General features: G+C 42.1%; 1 protein-coding gene across 4 annotated transcripts in view; it reads right to left on the reverse strand.

Annotated features, from left to right (window-relative positions):
- LOC118393623 (rho guanine nucleotide exchange factor 28-like) overlaps positions 1 to 24,946 on the reverse strand; it is a 144,582-nt gene that overhangs the window by 47,487 nt on the left and 72,149 nt on the right. Inside the window, exon 1 of one of the 4 annotated variants that reach the window (XM_052461916.1) lies at positions 21,370 to 22,341. The exons of the other annotated variants lie outside the window; for them this stretch is intronic. Within the exon in view, the coding sequence (XP_052317876.1) occupies positions 21,370 to 21,454 (85 nt within the window). The 5' untranslated portion in view covers positions 21,455 to 22,341. Of the gene's footprint in view, positions 1 to 21,369; positions 22,342 to 24,946 lie in introns of those variants that run through there. 4 annotated transcript variants of the gene reach the window in all.

Raw genomic sequence — 24,946 nt, forward strand, 5'->3', positions numbered from 1 at the left:
GACAAAACTAAACATGGCGGTGTTCGCCTCAGCAATCTCACTAGAATAACGACCTCCTCCATTCCTGCCATTATTGAAAGAGATCGTGATTCATCACATCTCAAAATAGGGCTACTTATGGTTAGATACCTTACTTCAAAGGCAGTTATAGTCAATGAACTAATCACTGATCATAATCTTGATGTGATTGGCCTGACTGTAACATGGCTTAAGCCTGATGAATTTAAATGTGTTAAATGAAGCCTCACCTCCTGGTTACACTAGTGACCATATCCCCCATGCATCCTGCAAAGGCGGAGGTGTTGCTAACATTTACGATAGCACATTTCAATTTGAGCTCTAGTCATGAAATCTATGCAGCCTACTCAATCACTTTTTATAGCTACTGTTTACAGGCCTCCTGGGCCATATACAGCGTTCCTCATTGAGTTCCCTGAATTCCTATCGGACCTTGTAGTCATAGCTGATAATATTCAAATTTTTGGTGACTTTAATATTCACATGGAAAAGTCCACAGACCCACTCCAAAGGGCTTTCGGAGCCATCATCGACTCAGTGGGTTTTGTCCAACATGTCTCTGGACCTACTCACTGTCACAGTCATACTCTGGACCTAGTTTTGTCCCATGGAATAAATGCTGTGGCTCTTAATGCTTTTCCTCATAATCCTGGACTATCGGATCACCATTTTATTACATTTGCAACAAATAATCTGCTCAGACCCCAAATAAGGAGCATTAAAAGTCGTGCTATAAATTCTCAGACAACACAAAGATTCCTTTATGCCCTTCCAGACTCCCTCTGCCTACCCAAGGACGTAAGAGGACAAAAATCAGTTAACCACCTAACTGAGGAACTCAATTTCACCTTGCGCAATACCCTAGATGGAGTTGCACCCCTAAAAACTAAAAACATTTGTCATAAGAAACTAGCCCGCTGGTATACAGAAAATACCCAAGCTCTGAAGCAAGCTTCCAGAAAATTGTAACGGAAATGGCGCCACACCAATCAGCAGTAATAAATTCATGAACTTCTTTGAGGCTATCCTGGGGCGGCAGGGTAGCCTAGTGGTTAGAGTGTTGGACTAGTACTTGGAAGGTTGCAAGTTCAAACCCCTGAGCTGACACGGTACAAATCTGTCGTTCTGCCCCTGAACAGGCAGTTAACCCACTGTTTGTAGGCAGTTAAGAATTTGTTCTTAACTGACTTGCCTAGTTAAATAAAGGTAAATAATAATTAGAAAGCAAATTACGGACTCCTCTTTAAATCTGTCTATTCCTCCTGAGCTCAGCTGTCCAGGACCTAGGATCAAGAGAGACACTCAAGTGTTTCAGTACTATATCGCTTGACACAATGATGAAAATAATCATGGCCTCTAAACCTTCAAGCTGCATACTGGACCCTATTCCAACTAAACTACTGAAAGAGCTGCATCCTGTGCTTGGCCCTCCTATGTTAAACATAATAAACGGCTCTCTATCCACCGGATGTGTACCAAACTCACTAAAAGTGGCAGTAATAAAGCATCTCTTGAAAAAGCCAAACCTTGACCCAGAAAGTATAAAAAACTAGCGGCCTATATCAAATCTTCCATTCCTCTCAACATTTTTAGAAAAAGCTGTTGCGCAGCAACTCACTGCCTTCCTGAAGACAAAAGATGCATACGAAATGCTTCCGTCTGGTTTTAGACCCCATCATAGCACTGAGACTGCACTTGTGATGGTGGTAAATTACCTTTTAATGGCATCAGACCGAGGCTCTGCATCTGTCCTCATGCTCCTAGACCTTAGTGCTGCTTTTGCTACCATCGATCACCACATTCTTTTGGAGAGATTGGAAACACAAGTTGGTCTACATGGACAAGTTCTGGCCTGGTTTAGATCTTATCTGTCGCAAAGATATCAGTTTGTCTCTGTGAATGGTTTGTCCTCTGACAAATCAACTGTAAATGTCGGTGTTCCACAAGGTTCCGTTTTAGGACAAATATTGTTTTCACTATATATTTTACCTCTTGGGGATGTCATTCGAAAACGTAATGTTAACTTTCACTGCTATGCGGATGACACACAGCTGTACCTTTCAATGAAACATGGTGAAGCCCCAAATTTCGCTATAACCTCGCTAGAAGCCCGTGTTTCAGAAATAAGGAAGTGGATGGCTGCAAACTTTCTACTTTTAAACTTGGACAAAACAGAGATGCTTGTTCTTTGTCCCAAGAAACAAAGAGATCTTCTGTTGAATCTGACAATTAATCTTGATGGTTCTACAGTCGTCCCAAATAAAACTGTGAAGGACATCGGCGTTACTCTGGACCCTGATCTCTTTTGACGAACATATCAAGACTGTTTCAAGGACAGCTTTTTTCCATCTACGTAACATTGCAAAAATCAGAAACTTTCTGCCCAAAAATGATGCATAAAAATGTATCCATGCTTTTGTTACTTCTAGGTTAGACTACTGCAATGTCCTACTTTCCGGCGACCCGGATAAAGCACTAAATAAACTTAAGTTAGTGCTAAATACGGCTGCGAGAATCCTGACTAGAACCAAAGAAATGTATCATATTACTCCAGTGCTAGCCTCCCTACACTGGCTTCCTGTTAAGGCAAGGGCTGATTAAGGTTTTACTGCTAACCTACAAAGCATTACATGGGCTTGCTCCTACCTATCTTTCTGATTTGGTCCTGCCGTACATAACTACACGTACGTTACGGTCACAAGACGCAAGCCTCCTAATTGTCCCTAGAATTTCTAAGCAAACAGCTGGAGGCAGGGATTTCTACCTATAGAGCTCCACTTTTATGGAATGATCTGCCTACCCATGTGAGAGACTCGGTCTCAACCTTTAAGTCTTTACTGAAGTCACATCTCTTCAGTGGGTCATATGATTGAGTGTAGTCTGGTCCAGGAGTGTGAAGGTGAACGGAAAGGCTCTGGAGCAACGAACCGCCCTTGCTGTCTCTGCCTGGCCGGTTCCCCTATTTCCACTAGGATTATCTGCCTCTAACCCTATTACAGTCACTGGCTTACTGGTGCTCTTTCATGCCATCCCTATGAGGGGTACGTCACTTGAGTGGGTTGAGTCACTGACGTGATCTTCCTGTCTGGGTTGGCGCTCCCCCCTGGGTTTGCCGTGGCGGAGATATTTGTGGGCTATACTCGGCCTCAGTCTCAGGATGATAAATTGGTGGTTGAAGATATCCCTCTAGTGGTGTGGGGGCTGTGCTTTGGCAAAGTGGGTGGGGTAATATCCTTCCTGTTTGGCCCTGTCCGGGGGTATCATCGGATGGGGCCACACTGTCTCAGCCTCCAGCATTTATGCTGCAGTAATTTATGTGTCGGGGGGCTAGGGTCAGTTTGTTATATCTGGAGTACTTCTTCTCCTGTCTTATCCGGTGTCCTGTGTGAATTTAATGTTCTATCTAATTATCTCTTTCTTTCTCTCTCTGGGAGGACCTGAGCCCTAGGACCATGCCTCAGGACTACCTAGCATGATGACTCCTTGCTGTCCCCAGTTCACCTGGCCGTGCTGCTGCTCCAGTTTCAACTGTTCTGCCAGCGGCTATGGAATCCTGACCTGTTCACCGGACGTGCTACCTGTCCCAGACCTACTGTTTTCAACTCTCTAGAGACAGCAGGAGTGGTAGAGATACTCTTAATGATTGGCTATGAAAAGCCAACTGACATTTACTCCTGAGGTGCTGACTTGACCATGCTGGTCATTTATGAACATTTGAACATCTTGGCCATGTTCTGCTATAATCTCCAACCGGCACAGCCAGAAGAGGACTGGCCACCCCTCATAGCCTGGTTCCTCTCTAGGTTTCTTCCTAGGTTTTGGCCTTTCTAGGGAGTTTTTCCTAGCCACTGTGCTTCTACACCTGCATTGCTTGCTGTTTGGGGTTTTAGGCTGGGTTTCTGTACAGCACTTTGAGATCTTAGCTGATGTACGAAGGGCTATGTAAATACATTTGATTTTGATTTGATTTACTGTATTATACTGTAGTATATAATACCTTTACTGTACTGTGTACTGAATTGTGATGTAGTGCTCTACTGTACTGCTGTGTTCTACTGTACTATACTGTACTGTGTTGTTCAAACTTGTGAAACAAAGATGTCTGTAATTTGTTCCGGTTCTAATAAATCTGAACCAAACATAGATGTCTATGCTTGATTCAGATTTGATCCAGACCAGACCAAAAATCAACGTCCTTGGAATGATACAGAGAAAATGTATAAATGCTCACTAGCTTTGTCCTCCTTCCCAGGATCATGCCCCATGCTCGAAATAACTCATCCGCTAGTTTGCCCATCTGTAAAGAGAAGCGCAGGCTGTAAATTGATCCTGCTGCTCTGATTAGATAGAGATAAGCTGTATCCGTTCGCTTGCTTCATATTTCAACCTGTAACTTCTCATCGCACTTCATTCAATTTTACACGCAAAAACTGCAGTGTAGACAGTTGACCACAACCCCACTCTTCGAAAAAAAGGTTATGGATAGAACCAAAAAGGGTTATTTTGTTGGCTTCATATATAGCACCCCTAATGATTCTATATAGAACACATGTTGTAGGGTTCTTTGATCATAACCCCAGGAGTTCTTATTCACTGAACTAAAATTGGTTCCATATAGGGTAGTGATATATGGGTTGACTCATAACCCACAGTTCCGCAGTTAAATATGCTTGGTCGGGAAGGTTTAGGGTCATGAAATATTATGTGGGCAGGTGGGTGGCAGTCAGTTTGAATACAAAGGAAACAATACCTTAAAAAATCCATAAATGTGTAATTCTTGTGCAATTTATGTCTTTAGGCTACATTTAGTTTTTTCTTTCATTATTTTAGGCTATCTGGCATTAGTGTGTAAGCCTAAACTTTAGGGCCTAACTGTACACGAGCCAAATAGCCCACATGACAATTGCCAAATGATTTTGGGGATGGGCAGAAAAAGTTAATGTCATCCACAGAGGCAAAAAGGACAATGTCAGAGTTTAATTCAATAAGAGAAAAGCTGTGAAATGAGTGTTGAAAATAAAGAGAAGGTACAGCCAGAAAAGTAATGTTTGAAGTGTTAAAAGAGGATGATAGCGGTGCTGGCTATGTTATGTGAGATAATTGTGACTGTCGAATTGCTATACAGATTAGACAGTCACAAGACATCAAACAGGCCTATGTCACGTCAAGGGAACTGTAGCTTACTGGGTCAAATGAAAACTGAAATATGGACACTGACTCTAGGTCTATAACCTTTCGCATAGCCTTAATATTAACTCCTGCAGAATTAAGCACTTCTTGCAGTACAAATCTACACTAAATGTAGGAAATTATTTGACTCGGGAGGATGTTTTTATGACTACCTCATCTCTGCACCCCACACATACATCTGTAAGGTCCCTCAGTCGAGCAGTGAATTTCAAACACTAATTCAACCACAAAGAACAGGGAGGTATTTCAATGACTCGCAAAGGGCACCTATTAGTCAGTGGTGTAAAGCACTTAATTAGTACTTTAAAGTATTTTTACTTAAGTAATTTTTTCTGTACTTTACTATTTATATTTTGGACTACTTTTACTTCACTACATTCATTAAGAACATATTGTACTTTTTACTCCATACATTTTCCTTGACACCCAAAAGTACTCATTACATTTTGAATGCTTAGCAGGACAGGAAAATAGTCAAATTCACGCACTTATCAACTGAACATCCCTGGTCATCCCTACAGCCTCGTTTGTAAATGATGTCTGAATGTTGGAATGTGCCCGTGGCTTTCCGTAAAAAAATGTTTTTTTAAATGGTGCCATCTGGTTTGCTTAATATAAGGAATTTGAAATTATTTATACTTTTACTTTTGATACTTAAGTATATTTTAAACCAAATACTGTCCTTCCTTTATCCAAGTAGAATTTTACTGGGTGACTTTTACTTGAGTCATTTTCTATTAAAGGCAGCTTTACTTTTACTCAAGTATGATAGTTGGATACTTTTTCCACCACTGCTATTAGTAGATGGGGACAAAAAACAAAAAACATTGAATATCCCTTTGAGCATGGTGAAGTTATTGATTACACTTTGGATGGTGTATCAATACACCCAGTCACTACAAAGATACAGGTGTCCTTCCTAACTCAACTGCCGGAAAGGAAGGAAAGAGCTCAGGGATTTCATCATGAGGGAAATGGTTGTGATAGGAGAAAACTGAGGATGGATCAACAACATTATCGTTACACCAGAATACTTACCGATATGACAGAGTGAAAAAAAGGAAGCCTGTACAGAATACAAATATTCCAAAACATGCATCGTGGTTGCGATAAGGCACTAAAGTAAAACTGCAAAATGTGTTAAAGAAATTAACTTTATGTCCTGAATACAAAATGCTATTTTTGGGGCAAACACAACATACTACAATTCTTCATATTTCAAATCATATAAAATAAAATTGTATGGGTCACATACATACAGGCCTCCAGAGTGGCGCAATGGTCTAAGGCACTGCATCACAGTTGCTAGAGGTCCGTGGGGCAACGCACAATTGGTCTAGCGTCGTAAGGGTTAGGGAGGGCTTGGCCGGTAGGGATATCCTTGTCTCATCGCGCACCAGCGACTCCTGTGGCGGGCCGGGCGCAGTGCGCGCTAACCAAGATTGCCAGGTACACGGTGTTTCCTCCGACACAGGTTGGATGCGGGTTGTGTATCGGAGGACGCATGACTTTCAACCTTTGTCTCTCCGGAGCCCGTACGGGAGTTGTAGCGATGAGACAAGATAGTAGCTACTAAACAATTGGATACCACGAAATTGGGGAGAAAAAGGGGGGAAAAAAATATAATAATAATATATATATTTTTTTCAATGACACTGCTGCAAGGTATACAGTGTTTCCTCCGACACATTGATGTGGCTGGCTTCTGGGTTAAGCGGGCATTGTGTCAAGAAGCAGTGCGGCTTGGTAGGGTCATGTTTCAGAGGACACATGGCTCTTGACCTTCGCTTCTCCCGAGTCTGTATGGGAGTTGCAACAATGAGACAAGACTGTACCTACCAATTGGATGCCACAAAATTACAGAGAAAACATATATTTTTTGTATAAACAACTGACCACACAACTACTGATGGCAACAACACAATTACAGACCATAACTACTGCACACAACTCCTGACCATGCAACTACTGAACCACAACTATTGACCACAACCACATAACGACTGACCACAACTACTAACTACAAGCACACAACTACGGACCCCAATCAAACAACTACCGACCACACAAATACTGACTGCAACATCAGCATTAAAGACCAAAACTACTGCACACAACTCCTGACCACAACTCCTGACCAAGCAACACCTGAACCACGCAACTAACGATCACAACTAGAGGTCGACCGATTATGATTTTTTTTTAACGCCGATACCGATACCGATTATTGGAGGACAAATAAAGCCGATACCGACGATTTTTAAAATGTATTTGTAATAATGACAGTTACAACAATACTGAATTAACACTTATTTTAACTTAATATAATACAAGCATAAAATCAATTTAGCCTCAAATAAATAATGAAACATGTTCAATTTGGTTTAAATAATGCAAAAACAAAGTGTTGGAGAAGAAAGTAAAACTGCAATATGTGCCCTGTAAGAAAGCTAACATTTAAGTTCTTTGCTCAGAACATGAGAACATATGAAAGCCGGTGGTTCCTTTCAACATGAGTCAATATTCCCAGGTATTCCCAGGTAAGAAGTTTTAGGTTGTAGTTATTATAGGAATTATAGGACTATTTCCCTCTATACCATTTGTATTTCATTAACCTTTGACTATTGGATGTTCTTATAGGCACTTTAGTATTGCCAGTGTAACAGTATAGCTTCAGTCCCTCTCCTCGCTCCTCCCTGGGCTTGAACCGGGAACACAATGACAACAGCCACCCTCGAAGCAGCGTTACCCATGCAGAGCAAGGGGAACAACCACTCCAAGTCTCAGCGCTAGTGATGTTGGAAACGCTATTAGCGCGCACCCCGCTAACTAGTTAGCAATTTCACATCACATCGTTACACCAGCCTCATCTCGGGAGTTGATAGGCTTGAAGTCATAAACAGCAGAGCTGCTGGCAAAACGCACAAAAGTGCTGTTTGAATGAATGCTTACGAGCCTGCTGCTGCCTACCATCGCTCAGTCAGATTGCTCTATCAAATCATAGACTTAATTATAACAGACAGAAATGCGAGCCTTTATTAATATGGTCGAATCCGGAAACTATCATCTCGAAAACAAGACGTTTATTCTTTCAGTGAAATACGGAACCGCTCCGTATTTGATCTAACGGGTGGCATCCATCAGTCTAAATATTCCTGTTACATTGCACAACCTTCAATGTTGTCATAATTACGTAAAATTACTGAACACTAATGACCACAACTAATGACCACAACTATTGATCACAACCACACAACTACTGACCACAACTATTGATCACAACCATACAACTACTTACCAAAACTACTGACCACAACCACACAACTACTGAACACAACTAATAAACCACACAACTACTGACCGCAACATCACAATTACAGACCATAACTACTGCACAAAACTCCAGACACACAACTACTGACCACGCAACTACTGAACCACACAACTAATGATCACAACCACACAACTACTGAACACAACCACACAACTACTGAACACAACCACACAACTACTGGCCACAACTAATAAACCACAACTACTGACCACAACACTACTGACCACTAATGACCACAACTACTGACAAGAATGACTGACCACACTTATTTATCACAACCACACAACTACTGACCACAACTACTGAACCACACAACTACTTACTAAAACACTTACCAAAATGATTGACCACAACTACGGACCAAAACTACTGACCACAACCACACAACACAACTCTCACATGTTCAGACTATCCTATCAATCAACCAAAATCAAACTTCAACTTCAACTAAAATCAAACTTAATTTACACTGAAGTTTGGAATCGGAACAGAAATATATTACACAGATCTCACGATACAGCTGTTTTAGTAATGGCATCAACAACTTTTTCTATACAAAACTGCCGTTTTGACCACTTTCCGAACAAGTTAGACAATGAAATCTTTCAAAACTTTCAAATTATAACAGTGGGATGGCACATTTTAAGCATGAGACAATGAGCAAACACAGTAACTTGACGAAAATCAGCTACCGTGCCCACTTTTCCTAACAATGTAGCAAAATCTTAAAGGGTATGACACCTTTGTCTCCTTCTTTGCTATTCAAATCTGAAATAAGAACGGAAATATCTACTACCAGTCAATAGGTACAGCTGTTTAGTAACCACATCAACTAATTTAGGTAACTTCCCACTGTTGAATAACTGCCATGGAACTTTTTAGAACTTTCAAATTATAATAACGGGGGAGCACATTCTAAGCATGAGACAATGAGTAAACATTGTGACTTCGTCTACCTTGACCACTTTTCCCAACAACGTTTCGTAGACAAAAATGTAAAGGGTATGACACCTTGCTTTACTTCTATTATATTCAAATCTGAAATCAGAACAGCAATAACTACTACCAATCCCCCCACAACCTCCCTTCAACAATACATTGATTCCTTTATCGTACCAATCTGTCACGCCCTGGTCGTAGTATTTTGTGTTTTTCTTCATGTATTTGGTCAGGCCAGGGTGTGACATGGGTTTTTGTATGTGGTGTGTAGATAGTGGGATTGTAGCTTAGTGGGGTGTTCTAGGTTAGTCTATGGCTGTCTGAAGTGGTTCTCAATCAGAGGCAGGTGTTTATCGTTGTCTCTGATTGGGAACCATATTTAGGCAGCCATATTCTTTGGTTGTATTGTGGGTGATTGTCCTGAGTGTCTTGACATCTTTATTCTGTGTTAGTTTGCACCAGTTTAGGCTGTTTCGGTTTTCATTACGTTTATTGTTTTTGTAGAGTTTGTGTTTTGGATTCGTGTTACGTTTGTTTTATTAAACATGGATCACAATATACACGCTGCAGTTTGGTCCGACTCTCCTTCACCTTATGAAAACCGTGACACAATCAGTCCAATTCAACCTCCTTTCATATGTTAATCCCTCCATCCATTATTATTATTGTGGTGTTTGCAAAGCAAAACCCCCCACTTAAATCTTCAAAATACTTACATCTTCAACTTACTTCTGAATAATTAATAATAATAATAATAATAATAATTGTTTAACAGGCTACTCCTTAAGAAATACAAACTTTAAAATGTGTAGACTGGCTCGGACCAGTGGGCTTACATTCAACATTTTGATATCTTTTAACTACTGACCACAAACATTTAACAAATCATTGACCACAACCACACAACTACTTACAATAACCACACAACTACTGACCACAACTAATAAACCATGAAACTACTGACCACCACTACTGACCACAATCACTGACCAAAACTATTGACCACAGCCACAAAACTACTGACAACAACCACAACAACAGACTGCAAATACTAACCCCAACAACACAACATACCATAGCTACTGACCACAACCAATGACCACATCTTCAGAAGAAAAGCTCCTGACCACAACCACAGACAACTATAATGAAACTACTAACCTCAACCACAGAACTACTGAACCACACAAATACTGATCACAACTACTGACCACAAATATTAATCAAAATCACAGACCACAGCCACACAACTACTAATCAAAACAACACAACTGCTGACCACAAGTACTGGCCAAAACCACACAACTGCTGGCCACAACTACTGACCACAACCACACAACTACTGACCACAACCACACAACTACTTACAATAACCACACCACAACTGACCACAACTACTCACCAAAACCACTGACCACAACTACTGACCACAAGTATTGTCCAAAATCCCTGATCACAACTACTGACCACAAGCACACAAATATTGACCACAAGAACATACATACTGACCACAAACACACTACTTACCACAAACAGATTACTAGTGACCCCAAATCTACTGAACCACACAACTACTGACAAAAACAACTGACCACAAACATTGACCAAAATCCCTGACCATAACTACTACCCACAAACACACAACTAATGGCCATAACCACACTACTGAACAAAATTCTTGAGCACAACTCCTAACCACAAAAACACAACTACTGACCACAACCACAAAACTACTGACCACAAACTTTGACCACAACTATTGACCACAACCACACAACTACTGTACCTCCGGTAGTAGTTGGCAAACCCTAAGAACCGCTGCACCACCTTTACCCTTTACCGTGGTTGTAGTCAGCCAATTACGCACGGCTGAAATGCGGTCATTCTCCATCTCCACCACTGACTCGGACAGGCGGTACCCTAGGAAGGAGACGGACTGTTGGAAGAACAGACATTTCTCAGCCTTAACGTACAGGTCATGCTCCAACAGTCGACCAAGCACCTTGAGCACCAGATACACATGCTCGATGCATGTAGCGGAGTATATTAGAATGTCATCTATATACACAACCTCCCGTGAAGGTCCCTGAAAATCTCGTCTGGAAAGGATTGGAAGATGGGTGGAGAATTCATCAACCCGTAAGGCATGAAGAGGTACTCATAGTGCTCAGAGGTGGTACTAAATGCCGTCTTCCACTCATCCCCCTCCTGGATGTACACCAGGTTGTATGCACTCCTGAGAGCCAATTTGGTGAAGAAGCGCGCCCCATTCAATGACTCGGTCACACTGGCTATGAGAGGCAGCGGGTAACTATACTTCACCGTGATCTGATTTAAACCCCTATAGTCAATGCACTGGCATAAACCTCCATCCTTCCTCTTCACAAAGAAACTTGAGGAGGCAGGTGAAGTGGAAGGCCGAATGTATCCCTGTCCCAGAGATTCGGTGACATATGTCATATGAACCTCTCCAGCACCCACCAGCAGTGTGTCCTCTGCGGCCACAGGTAGGGCAGGAAACGCCCCCTCCCCCCTCTGGTCACCCTTAGAGCAGCACCTCTGAGCTCCATAGGTGTAGGATCGGAGGTGCTGGGAGATGGAATGGACGGACGCCGATCCGGACGTCCGTGGGTGGCAAACAGGTTATCCAGCCGGATGGATAAATCCACCAGCTGGTCGAGGGTAAGGGTGGTGTCCCTGCAGGCCAGCTCCCGACGAACGTCCTCACGTAGACTACACTGGTAATGGTCGATCAGGGCCCTCTCATTCCATCCCATGCTGGAAGCCAGGGTCCTGAAGTCCAGTGCGAATTCCTGTGCGCTCCTCATCCTCTGTCTGAGATGGAACAAGCGTTCCTCATTGCGTCTATACTTCCCCATTCAGCGTTGGCCCACTCAAGCGCTTTCGCCGACAGACAGGAGATGAGGGCGGACATGCTCTTGTATCCCGAGGGAGCCGGGTAGAGCTCCAACTAGAGCAGGAACCCCTGGCACCCGGCAGCCGTCCCATCATATGCGCTCGGGAGCAAGAGCCGAATCCCACTGGGTCCAGGTGAAGGAGGAGTGGACAGCGGAGTGGGTTATGGTGTTGGTCGGGGTGAAGTTGATGGGGGCGTGGGAAAACCCCCTCTACCATCGCTCCATGGTGAGCCTTCCTCCACTGGTACCGGAGGACTGGCTGCACCTGCTGACTCCATATTAGTTGTTGCGTGATTCTGTCAAGTGTCATTGTGCAGCGGTGAGGATAGAGTCAGGCGCAGTACACAGAACTGAGTAAAATAACTTCACTCGAAAAGAAACAACCATAAAATTCCACGCAGGGAAAACACATCACAACACAGCAGTCTAATAACACTCAACAAGGACCAATCACGCACAAAACATATTGGGAACCAGAGGGTTATATAGGGAAAATAATTATACTGTAATAGGAACCAGGTGTGTACAATCAAGACAAAACTAATAGAAAAAGAAACGTAGATCGGTGGCAGCTGGAAAGCCGGTGACGACGACCGCAGAACGCCGGCCCGAAAAAGGAGGCACCAACTTCGGTGGAAGTCATGACAGATGTATTATTAGCTACAGTAACTAGCCACAGTGCATTTGAACTCAAATTAGCTACTTACGTAGCAAGCTAATTTACATACTATATAGATAGCTAGCTAAGTTAATTATATATGACCAGCTACTAGGCTGGACACATGATATTTTTAACAGGGCGCCAGGCTGCCCTGCATCACGCATTCCTGGCATCAATTACTCACATCTGCCTTCCCTCGTCACATGCTTCAGCATGAACTCTGTACTCACTTATCTGTTGAATACCTCCCCTATATTTGTCAGTTTCCCTGCTCTATTCCCTGCTGATACATTGATAGTTTTTTTCTTTGTATGCTGACGCTGTTACTGTCTCGTTCCATGTCCATTCCTTATTAAATGTTTGGCTCCCCGTACCTGCTTCGTCTCTCCAGCGTCATCCATGTGATAGAGAGAATACAATTAAGTCTATTTCTTGTAAGGTTTTCTGTCCTCAGATACAGAGAGCTATGCGTGTATGCTAAAGCGTGTATGCAGATTAAGAGTTTCCAATGAAGAGCGGTCTATAAAAAAAGTGGTCAGATGAAGCAGATGCTAAACTCCAGGACTGTTTTGCTATCACAGACTGGAATATGTTCCGGGATTCTTCCGATGGCATTGAGGAGTACACCCAATCAGTCACTGGCTTAATCAATAAGTGCATCGAGGACGTCGTGCCCACAGTGACTGTACGTACATACCCCAACCAGAAGCCATGGATTACAGGCAACATTCGCACTGAGCTAAAGGGTAGAGCTGCCGCTTTCATTTTGCGGGAAGCTTACAAGAAATCCTGCTATGCCCTGCGACGAACCATCAAACAGGCAAAGCGTCAATACAGGGCTCAGATTGAATCGCACTACACTGGCTCCGACGCTCGTCTTATGTGGCAGGGCTTGCAAACTATTACAGACTACAAAGGGAAGCACAGCCGCGAGCTGCCCAGTGACACAAGCCTACCAGACCAGCTAAATCACTTCTATGCTCGCTTCGAGGCAAGCAGCCCTGAGGCATGCATGAGAACATCAGCTGTTCCAGGCGACTGTGTGATCACACTCACCGTAGCCGACGTGAGTAAGACCTTTAAACAGGTCAACATTCACAAGGCTGCGGGGTCAGACGGATTACCAGGACATGTGCTCCGGGCATGTGCTGTCCAACTGGCAGATGTCTTCACTGACATTTTCAACATGTCCCTGATTGAGTCTGTAATACCAACATGTTTCAAGCAGACCACCATAGTCCCTATGCCCAGGAACACAAAGGCAACCTGACTACAGGTTGCCTTTAGAGTTTGACTGTTTGAGGTTGTGGACAGGTGTCTTTTATACTGATAACAAGTTCAAACAGGTGCCATTAATACAGACACATAGGAGCCACTTAAAGAAGAAGTTACAGGTCTGTGAGAGCCAGAAATCTTGCTTGTTTGTAGGTGACCAAATACTTGTTTTCCACCAAATTCATAAAAAATCCTACAATGTGATTTTCTGTATTTCTGGATTTCTGTCATAGTTGAAGTGTACTACCTATGATGAGTTGAAGTGTACTACCTATGATGAAAATGACAGGCCTCTCTCATCTTTTTAAGTGGGAGAACTTGCACAATTGGTGGCTGACTAAATATTTTTTTGCCCCACTGTAGAATGAGCATGAACTTTCCAGTTGAGGGCATCAGCCCAACTAGAGCACCAACAGCCAACAGAGGCAAAGACAAAGACAGCAGTTAGAGCCAGGTTTCTAGAGTTTCAAGTAAAACAGAGCGTGCCCTCCAACCAGCTTACAGACCCCCGGGAGAGAGATGGAGATGGAGGGAGGGAGAGAAAGAGAGGGAGGGGGCAGAGCTGTCACGGGCCTTTTCCAAGGTTCTGTTCTGTTTAGAAGCTGTTGTGCTTCATTTGAGAAAATAACCCCTTGAAAAACACAAGATTTAAACAATTGATCACCTGTGCGGCTTATTTATCAAGACTGTAAAAACCTGATTTGACTGTGAAATCAAATGAGTACACAGTGTCACAATATCAATATCACAATATCATAGAGTGAATAGTTACAATTGCTCAAGACCAGCATACATCATGGAATTTGAAATGGGAGAGTGTAAAATAACAAAATCTTGGATAAAAGATAGCTATAATTCTTTCAATTGAACTGTTCTTGGGAATAGGTCAATCGTTCAAACAACCTCTAAAGTCCAATCAACTATTCTGTGCAGTCAAACAATCCTGATCATTACAATGTGTGTGTGTTTAAGCGTTTTCACATATTTCTCAGTCGGAAAGCTCAAATTCACAAATAATTAAGAAATACCCTTTTGCACACCTGATGTTACCTCACAGATGCATGAGAGGGGTGCAAAAACAAACAGGAAAACTGACTTCCACACACTTTGCATATACAAAATGAACACTTAAATTGGACATATATCATAATTGTCCACCAGTCATGTTTATGCAGTTAACAATATATTAAGAAGAATACACTGCGGGCTGGATTCCATTCACCTAATCTTCATATGAATAACAGAAATAACACTTACAGCATCATCTTACAGTATCATTCTCAATTATGAGGCAATAATGTGTGTTATCGCCTATCACATCCAGCAGTGCAACAGGAGGAGAAGAGAGTTCAGCAGTGATGAAACAGACATGGCAGTAACTTAATCTCTCCCAAAGCTGAACTGTTTAAATCATTACAGAGAGAATATCTTGATACCAAAATACTGTGATTCTACAAAACTCTTTCCATACACTACAGATATCGACACGTGCATTTCTAACAGACACCAGCCCATTTGATCCCCTTGAGGCCCCCACACCGGCTTCTCCAGGCCCCTATTATCAGCCAAGTCATGATCATGCTGTGCAATCCCCCAATTTAGACAGGACTACCAGCCCTTCTGGCATTTAACCTTATTCTGGTGGAGTTCATCTAGAACAAAACATGGGATTACATTATCATACATTAAAGATTACTTACACCTTGACAACATTCCGCTGAAAAGGCAGCGCACAAAATTCTAAAATATTTTTTTGAAATATGTAACTTTCACACATTAACAAATCCAATACAGCAAATGAAAGAAACATCTTGTTAATCTACCCATCTTGTCCGATTTCAAAAATGCTTTACAGCTAAAGCACAACATATTATTATGTTAGATCACCGCCAAGTCGTAAAAACACAGCCATTTTTCCAGCCAAAGATAGGAGTCACAAAAAGCAGAAATACTGAGAAAATGAATCACTAACCTTTGATGATCTTCATCAGATGACACTCATAGGACATCATGTTACACAATACATATGTTTTGTTCGATAATGTGCATATTTATATCAAAAAATCTTAGTGTACATTGGCACCTTGCGCGCAGTAATGTTTTGATTCCAAAACATCCGGTGATTTTAGATACTCATAATAAACATTGATAAAAGATACTCGTGTTATTCACATAATTAAAGATAGACTTCTCCTTAATGCAACCTCTGTGTCAGATATTTTTTTTTTTTTACAGAAAAATCATAATCTGAGAACGGCACTCAGAACCAAAAAGAGCCAGAGGAATAGCCGCCATTTTGGAATCAACAAAGTTAGAAACAACACCATAAATATTCACTTACCTTTGATGATCTTTATCAGAAGGCACTCCTAGGAATCACAGTTCGACAATAAATGACTGATTTGTTGCATAAAGTTCCATCATTAATGTCCAAATAGCCACTTGTTGTTAGCGTGTTCAGCCCAGTAATCCATCTTCATGAGGCGCGAGCATTTAATCCAGACAAAAACTCCAAAAGTTCCGTTACAGTCCTTTAGAAACACGTCAAACGATGTATGGAATCAATTGTTAGGATTTTTTTTATACCTCTAGCGACGAGCAATCCTGTATCCGGGAGCGTAATCATAGCCTCAAGCGCATTACCATAACGCAACTTTTCCTATTCATGAAAATCGCAAATGAAATGAAATAAATGTATTCAAACACAAGCTTAGCCTTTTGTTAACAACACTGTCATCTCAGATTTTCAAAATATGCGTTACAGCCAACGCTACACAAGCATTTGTGTAAATTTATCATGGCATACCAAATTAAAACTAGTTGATTAGTCTTCAGAAAAGGCACTGGAACTGAGAGGCATAATTAACTCCTGTCGGGAGGTGCGCGATAATATATCCGTCAGTTGAGACGATTGGAAAAAGGTACAGTATTTTATGACACCAGACCACTGCATTCTCAAACAGGTCTCTGTAGATGAGCCCCTCCTTTATATAGTATAATGGCCTCATTCAACTTTCAAAAGACAGTTGACAGTGTTTTCTTTCCAAAGCTGTCAATTATATGCAAGCCATCTTTTAGTGACAAAATAGTGCAACCTCATCCAGTTAACATCTCAATAATGTTGGGTGTCTTCAGAAAAGGCACTGGAACGAGAGGCAAAAGCTTTGAGAAAACAGACCACAAACCTCAGATGTCCCACTTCCTGGTGAAAAACTACAAACCTCAGATGTCCCACTTCCTGGTTGGATTTTTCTCAGGTTTTCGCCTGCAATATGAGTTCTGTTATACTCACAGACATCATTCAAACAGTTTTAGAAACTTCAGAGTTTTCTATTCAATACTAGTAATAATATGCATATATTAGCATCTGGGACAGAGTAGGAGGCAGTTCATTCTGGGCACGCTTTTCATCTAAAAGTGAAAATGCTGCCCCCTATCCCAAAAAAAGGTTTTAAGAGGTGTAAGAACACTCAAGAGCAGCCTGATTTTCTCCTGCATTCAGAAAGTATTCAGACTCCTTCACTTTTCCACATTTTGTTACGTTACTGCCTTATCCTAAAATTGATAAAATTGTTTTTTCCTCATCAATCTACACACAATACCCTATAATGACTAAGCAAAAACTGGTTTTAGAAGTGTTTTCAAATGTATAAAATTAAATACATTTCCATTTATATAAGTAATCAGATCCTTTACTCAGTACTTTGTTGAAGCACCTTTGGCAGCGATTACAGCCTTGAGTCTTCTTGGGTATGATGCTACAAGCTTGGCACACCTGTATTTGGAGAGTTTCTCCCATTCTTCTTTGCAGATCCTCTCAAGCTCAGTCAGGTTGGATGGGGAGAGTTGCTGCGCAGCTATGTTCAGGTCTCTCCAAAGATGTTTGATCGGGTTCATGTATGGGCTTTGGCTGGGCCACTCAAGGAAATTCAGAGACTTATCCCGAAGCCACTCCTATGTTGTCCTGGCTGTGTGCTTAGAGTCGTTGTCCTGTTGGAAGTTGAACCTTCTCCCCAGTCTGAGGTCATGAGCGCTCTGGAACAGGGTTTCATCAAGGATCTTTCTGTACTTTGCTCTGTTCAATCTTGGTTTCATCAGACCAGAGAATATTGTTTCTCATGGTCTGGGAGTCCTTTAGGTGACTTTTGGCAAATTCCAAGCTGGCTGTCATGTGACGTTTACTGAGGAGTGGCTTCTGTCTGGCCACTCTACCATAAAGGTCTGATTGGTGTAGTGCTGCAGAGACAGTTGTCCTTCTGTAAGGTTCTGCCATCTCCACAGAGGGAGGTTCTCCCATCTTCACCTCCCTGACCAAGGCCCTTTTCCCCTGATTGCTCAGTTTGTTCGGTCAGCCAGCTCTAGGAACAGTGTTGTTAGTTCCACACTTCTTCCATTTAAGAATGATGGAGGTCACTGTGTTCTTGGGGACCTTCAATGCTGAAGAAATCTCTGCCTCGACACAATCCTGTTTTGGAGCTCTACGGACCATTCCTTTGACCTCATGATTTGGTTTTTGCTCTGACATGCACTGTCAACTGTGGGACCTTCTATAAACAGGTGTGTGCCTTTCCAAATCATGTCCAATCAATTAAATTTAGCACAGGCGGACTCTAATCAAGTTGTTGAAACATCTCAAGGATGATCAATGGAAACAGGATGCATCTGAGCTCAATTTAGAGTTTCATAGCAAAGGGTCTGAATACTTATGTAAATAAGGTATCTATTTTTATTTGTAATAAATTTGCAAACATTTCTAAAAACCTGTTTTCACTTTGTCAGTATGGGGAATTGTGTGTTGCTTGATGAGTTTTATTTTATTTTTTATTTTTTTACATTTAATCAATTTTAGAAGTCCGTAACGTAACACAATGTGGAAAAGTTTAAGGGGTCTGAATACTTTCCGAATGCACTGTAAACGTCACAGAAATGAAGCACAGAGCAGGATGGATGAAGCTAAGAGGTTACTTTGCTGATAAAATCATTGAGAACAAAAATTACCATTAAAAAGCTTTGGAAATCATTCAAGGAACTAGGCTGTAGTACTACTACGAAAAACAAACTAAACAGTATTGGACTGAGCATCAGGGCGGAGATGGTATATGACAAAGCAGAGGTTGCCAATGAATTTAACTCTTTTAATTTACTTCTGCTTGGGGGGTGTGAACATGGTCACTAAAGTGCTAGGGAAGGTTTATGCCAGAAACAAGTTTTTGTCTAGAATGTCCAAGCTGCTTGATAAGGAATCTTTGAGTGCGTGCCACTGCTCTCATTCAATGCCATTTTGACTACGCTTCCTGGTTTGGGGGCTTATTGAAGATTCTGAAGGGGAAACTCCAGGTATCCAAAATAAGCTGATCAGTGTAGTATTGAAGGTGAGTCCACATAGTCACAAAGGCAGGAGCTGCTTTCAGAAACTCAACTTACTGCATGTTGAGGTTAGGGTGTCCCAGATAAGACTGGGTTTGGTTTACAGGAGAATTTATGGTTCTGAACCCAGATATTTAACTGATTACTTTCCCAATGTTAGGGATGCACAAAATCACAGCACCAGATCAGGTGTTGCTAATGTGTGCTTATACAGGTTCAGGAGTAATGCTAGGAAAGGTACTTGTATACTGGAGCATCAGCGTGGAATGAGTTGCCTCTGCCCATAAAAATGACATCCTCTCTGGGCAGCTTTAAAAAATAAACAGTTTGATGTCTTCTGTGTTACTGCAATGATGAGATAGATGTTCTTCTTCTTTGTTTTTATGTTTTATTATCTCACTCCATACTGTGTTCAAACATGTTCGATCTTGCCTCGCCATCTTGCCTCAAGATGACCACAATTGATATAAATCCCAGACTTTATTGTGTGTCATCCTCAATGATTGTACTCATGTGCATGTATGGCTTTTATGTGCGTCAAATTAATAAACTAAACTAAAATAAGGGAGGTAAAGACAACCAAATATCACAGTCATTGCAAGAAAACATTCCTCAGTAAAGCAGCTGATCAGGGAAATCAGTTATAGTAAGAAAACACAAATAGTTCAACTGGGTTGAGTAGCCACAGACAGTGTCAGTCACTGTCAATGAAGTACAACAGTCACGCAGAGGGCAACATTTATGTTCTCCCTGCCACCATAGGAAGTGCGTGTGATCTGGCCAAGGAGATGTCTGTCCACAAGATACAAGCCAATCCGTTATCCTAGACAGAATGTCTGACATTCCACTATTAGTTGTCAGCTATCCCAGTTATATCATTAGCAAACACACTCTCACTGCAACTATATACAGTTAAATATGGGTAATAATAATAAGAAAAAACATTGAAACATCACTGCCAAAAAGACTGATTATCATTCTTCATTCTGCTGATGTCTTTGTGGAATATAGCATTGTGACTACCACTCTAAGCTTTCCTGTAAACCTTGTATGACTTAGGGACATGAAGGATAGGCAAGGAAACACAGACTTACTGCACAGCTTCTGCTTATATACCAACTAATTACAAACAGAACATAATATCTGGGATATTGACTGGAATGGGTTTGGGGGCAAAAATAAATAGCATTTGGAGACAGTATCAAGGTAATCAAAACCAAAGCATTGACGGCTGTTATACCTTGTCTATAGACTGCTTACAGGGTAAGGAAACCCATATGTCATTTTGTAATTTAGGTGAACTATCCCTTCAACTTGGTCTTACTCTGCAACAAAGTAAGGGTGCAGTCACAAATATTTGGACATTGCTCTCAACATGTCAGTGACCAGATTGTTTTCAAGGAGATGTTCCACTGAGGGAAAACATTGGAAAGGGAAAACACATTCTGAAAAAGATTCCAAATTCAAGCATTTAGTCCACATGGAAAGTGATCCTCTCACAATCCATTGAACCACATCTAACCATCAATGTAAATTGCAATCAATGGATAGTTAAAGCACAGGAGACTCCAAGGTCTTTCTTGAAAATACATTTATTCCGGACCAACCTGGATGAATAAAGGTTTCATAAAATTAAATGAAAATATGTCAAATAGTCCCAGTGTTACCTTGCTTGTCCATCTTCTTGTGTATCCTCGTCTTGTGGAAAGAGGGCCAGGAGTAGTTAAAAGGAGAGTCAGAGTATGAATCCATGACTCTGTGTTTTGTCTATGAGTCTCAGAGCACCCTGCAGCCTGACCAAGGCTTTAACACCAAAACACCTTAGTTTTTAATGAAAAAAACAAACATATTTTACTGAACCTCAATTTTCCTCCAGGTTGGATATTCCTGACTATCTCTTGTACATTCAGTGTGTTCTTCAGTTCTTCAGGAGTCTTGGTTGGACTGATGTTGAACCAGTTTACTCCTTCCTTCCGTCTGAGTCTCAGCAGAGTGCAGACACTGACACTTCAGCAGTGAGCCAGCATGTTCCCACATCTCCCCCTCCCCGACTCCAAACGCCCCTCCTACCCTGTTCCCCTCAAAACTCCAAATCATCTAGCATATCGAGACTGCTCACTTTGTCTCTTTTTTCTCTTGCTTTCTTGCCTTCTCCACCTTTTCACTTTTTTCTCCCTTCTTCCCCAACCTTTGCTCTATCCTACACTCTCCTGTCCCGTCTCTCTTTTTTCTTTCTTTCTTTTTCTTTCTTTCTTTCCTTCTCTCTTTTTTCTTCCTTCTTCCCCAACCCTCGCTCTATCCTACCGTCTCCCATCCAGTCTCTCTCTCACCTTCTCTTCCTCCTTTTCTTATTTTCCTTTTCTTCCCCAAACCTCACTCTATCCTACCCTATACCGTCCTGTCTTTCTTTCTCCTCATCATCATTTTCTCTTTTTTCTCCCTTCTTCCCCAACCTTCGCTCTATCCTACCCTCTCCTGTCCAGTCTCTCTTTCTTTCCTTCTTTTCAATTTTTTCTCCAACCTTCGCTCTATCCTAACCTCTCCCATCCAGTCTCTCTCTGTTTCCTTCTGTTATCTTGTTTCTCCCTTCTTCCCCAACCCTCTCTCTAACCCACCCTCTCCTGTCCAGTCTATTTCCTTCTTCTCCTCCTTTTCTCTTTTTAATCCCTTCTTCCCCCAACCCTCGCTCTATCCTACCCTCTCCAGTCCAGTCTCTCTTTTTTTCCTTTTCCCTCACTCACCCACCACACTCAGCAGAGAGGGGGAGAGACCAGAACATGAGGGGAGGAGGAACGAGTGACAGGGATAAAAATGACTAAAGGCGAAGGAGAGAGAGAAACAGAGTAGAGAGGAGTGCCCGCCTACAGACCATCTTGAAAGACAAACACAGGGCCAGACAGCTGGTCCTGACCTGAGGAATCGACAAGGAGGTCAGAGTGAGACGAGTCAGAGATTAAGAATAATGAATCTCAGTCCTAGAGTTAACGCTGTGTAGAGAACACTAAACACACGGCCTCACCACACATATGCACAGAGAAATGTTCTAAATGAATCCTCAGAGAAAGGCTGTATCCTAAATGACACCCTATTCCTGATACAGAGCACTACTTTTGACCAGGGCCCATAGGGTCAAAGTAGACGTAACCAGAGTCTTCATAAAGGAAGAAATCTCTTGGAGAGGATAGTGACTGAGAAACAGAGGGGTTTCAAGGCAGATTGCCATGTCAGTAAAGTGGAAACAGGCAGCAGCAGCACAAAGAAACCAAGAGACTGTCAGAGATTCTCACACACACACACACACACACACACACACACACACACACACACACACACACACACACACACACACACACACACACACACACACACACACACACGCGCACACACACACGCGCACACACACCAAGTTGCTAGTGCAGTATTCTATATCCAAACACAGTTTGTACTCCCCCTGGAGGTCTGATCGAGAGCTAAAAACAGAGACCATGTGTGTCCACTCTATTCCACCACAGTTGGCTGCAACAACCCTTCAGACAAAAACCTTAAGAGGAGACGAGGAGAGGAAAGAGGGAGCGTCAAAGTCTGGCACTTTAACAACTCGCTTTCTTTCCCTGTGGAGGGGGTAAGGAAAAATCAAGGTGTAGAGGAGGATGAGAGCAAACAAAAGGAGGGAGAGTAGTAGCAAGAGGGGGCAAAGGGATAGGGACAGAGGGTTAGAGAGCGGCATGTGTTAATTGAAGGTAAAGAGCAATAAAGAGACAGCTTATCAAGAGAGGAACAGGAAGAACATGAAAACTACACTCCAGATTCCTCATCCCCTGACTGAACCTTCATCTATTGGAGTAATGTTTGTCTATTAGCTACCAAATGAAGTGCAGTCAGAGCACCATATTTCAGGTATACATATCGCTTTGTGGATACTTAACAAAAATACTGGAGGTCATTTGTAACGCTTGAGAGCCTGACAAATATTTTGAACATGTCATGTTTGGTATTTGTGATAAGGAATTTCATTGGATTGCATGTGTGTCCACTTTATTCCACTACAGTTGTGTGTGTGATAGTGTATGTGTGGTAACCAATACAAAGAACAGAGAGACTAGTAAATCTGTTAACACATACATAAAATGTACACACACACACACACACACACACACACACACACACACACACACACACACACACACACACACACACACACACACACACACACACACACACCCACCCACACACACACACGCACGCACGCTTGCACGCACATACACACACCCATCGACACACAAACATGCACACACATTTTAGTCACTAAAATGGCTTAACCATACAGGGTGAAAACAACACCGACCGCGGGATATTGCAATTACAGCTGCCAGTGCCAAATGTTAAAACCCGAGCCCTGAGCATGCAGCCACAACATTCTTACCCAGAAACATGTGTCTGATTCCTAAATGGTAGCGCACTATTCCCTGCATAGTGCGCTACCTTGTCCAGGGCTGGTAATGCACTATGTAGGAAATAAGGGGCCATTTAAGACGCAGCTCACACCAGCCAATCATTAACCCGCAGGATGTTCACCAGCCAATCATTAACTCGCAGGATGTTCACACAGTCTCAAACCAAAGGTCAGCCAAACCCAGTACCACTTGACCCTGATCTAAGGTGAGTTTTGTGTTTTCTCTTCAAATGGTAAAGGTAAGAATCTGGTGAAGGGGAAGCTGATCCCATATCTGTGCTAATCCAGAGCAAAAGGATTCCAGGAAATGTGTGGAAGGGCCCAGTGGAGGCCAGCAAGCAGAAACATGATCCTACATTTTGTGGAGAGATTATGGCTAGGGGAGACAAGGAAAGGAAAGAGGGAGAGAGACTAGAAGAGAGAGAGACAGAAGTGGTGAGAGAGTACGCGAAAGAGAGAAGTGTGTGGTTTTCTGAAGTATAGTACAGTAATGGTGCCCTTGTGGAGTCTGCTAGCTTAAATCTTCCTTTTCCGTTCGCCAATTAGATCCTGCAGATGAGGTCTCCTCACTTGAGCAGCGTCAAAGTCTGACACTTCAACTCTCACTCTCTTTTCCTTCTAGGTTCAGTTACAAACATAATAATCTATGGTAGGAAGGAAGCTATAAGCTACATTCACTGTGACATTCATTTTGTGTGAATTATTTCATGATACACCTGGCCCTGTATTCATAAAGCGTCTCAGAGTAGGATCTAGGATCAGTTTGGCCTTTTAGATTATAATGAATATGT

The sequence above is a fragment of the Oncorhynchus keta genome, chromosome 14 (genome assembly GCF_023373465.1).
Source record: "Oncorhynchus keta strain PuntledgeMale-10-30-2019 chromosome 14, Oket_V2, whole genome shotgun sequence".
Classification (NCBI taxonomy): Eukaryota; Metazoa; Chordata; class Actinopteri; order Salmoniformes; family Salmonidae; genus Oncorhynchus; species Oncorhynchus keta.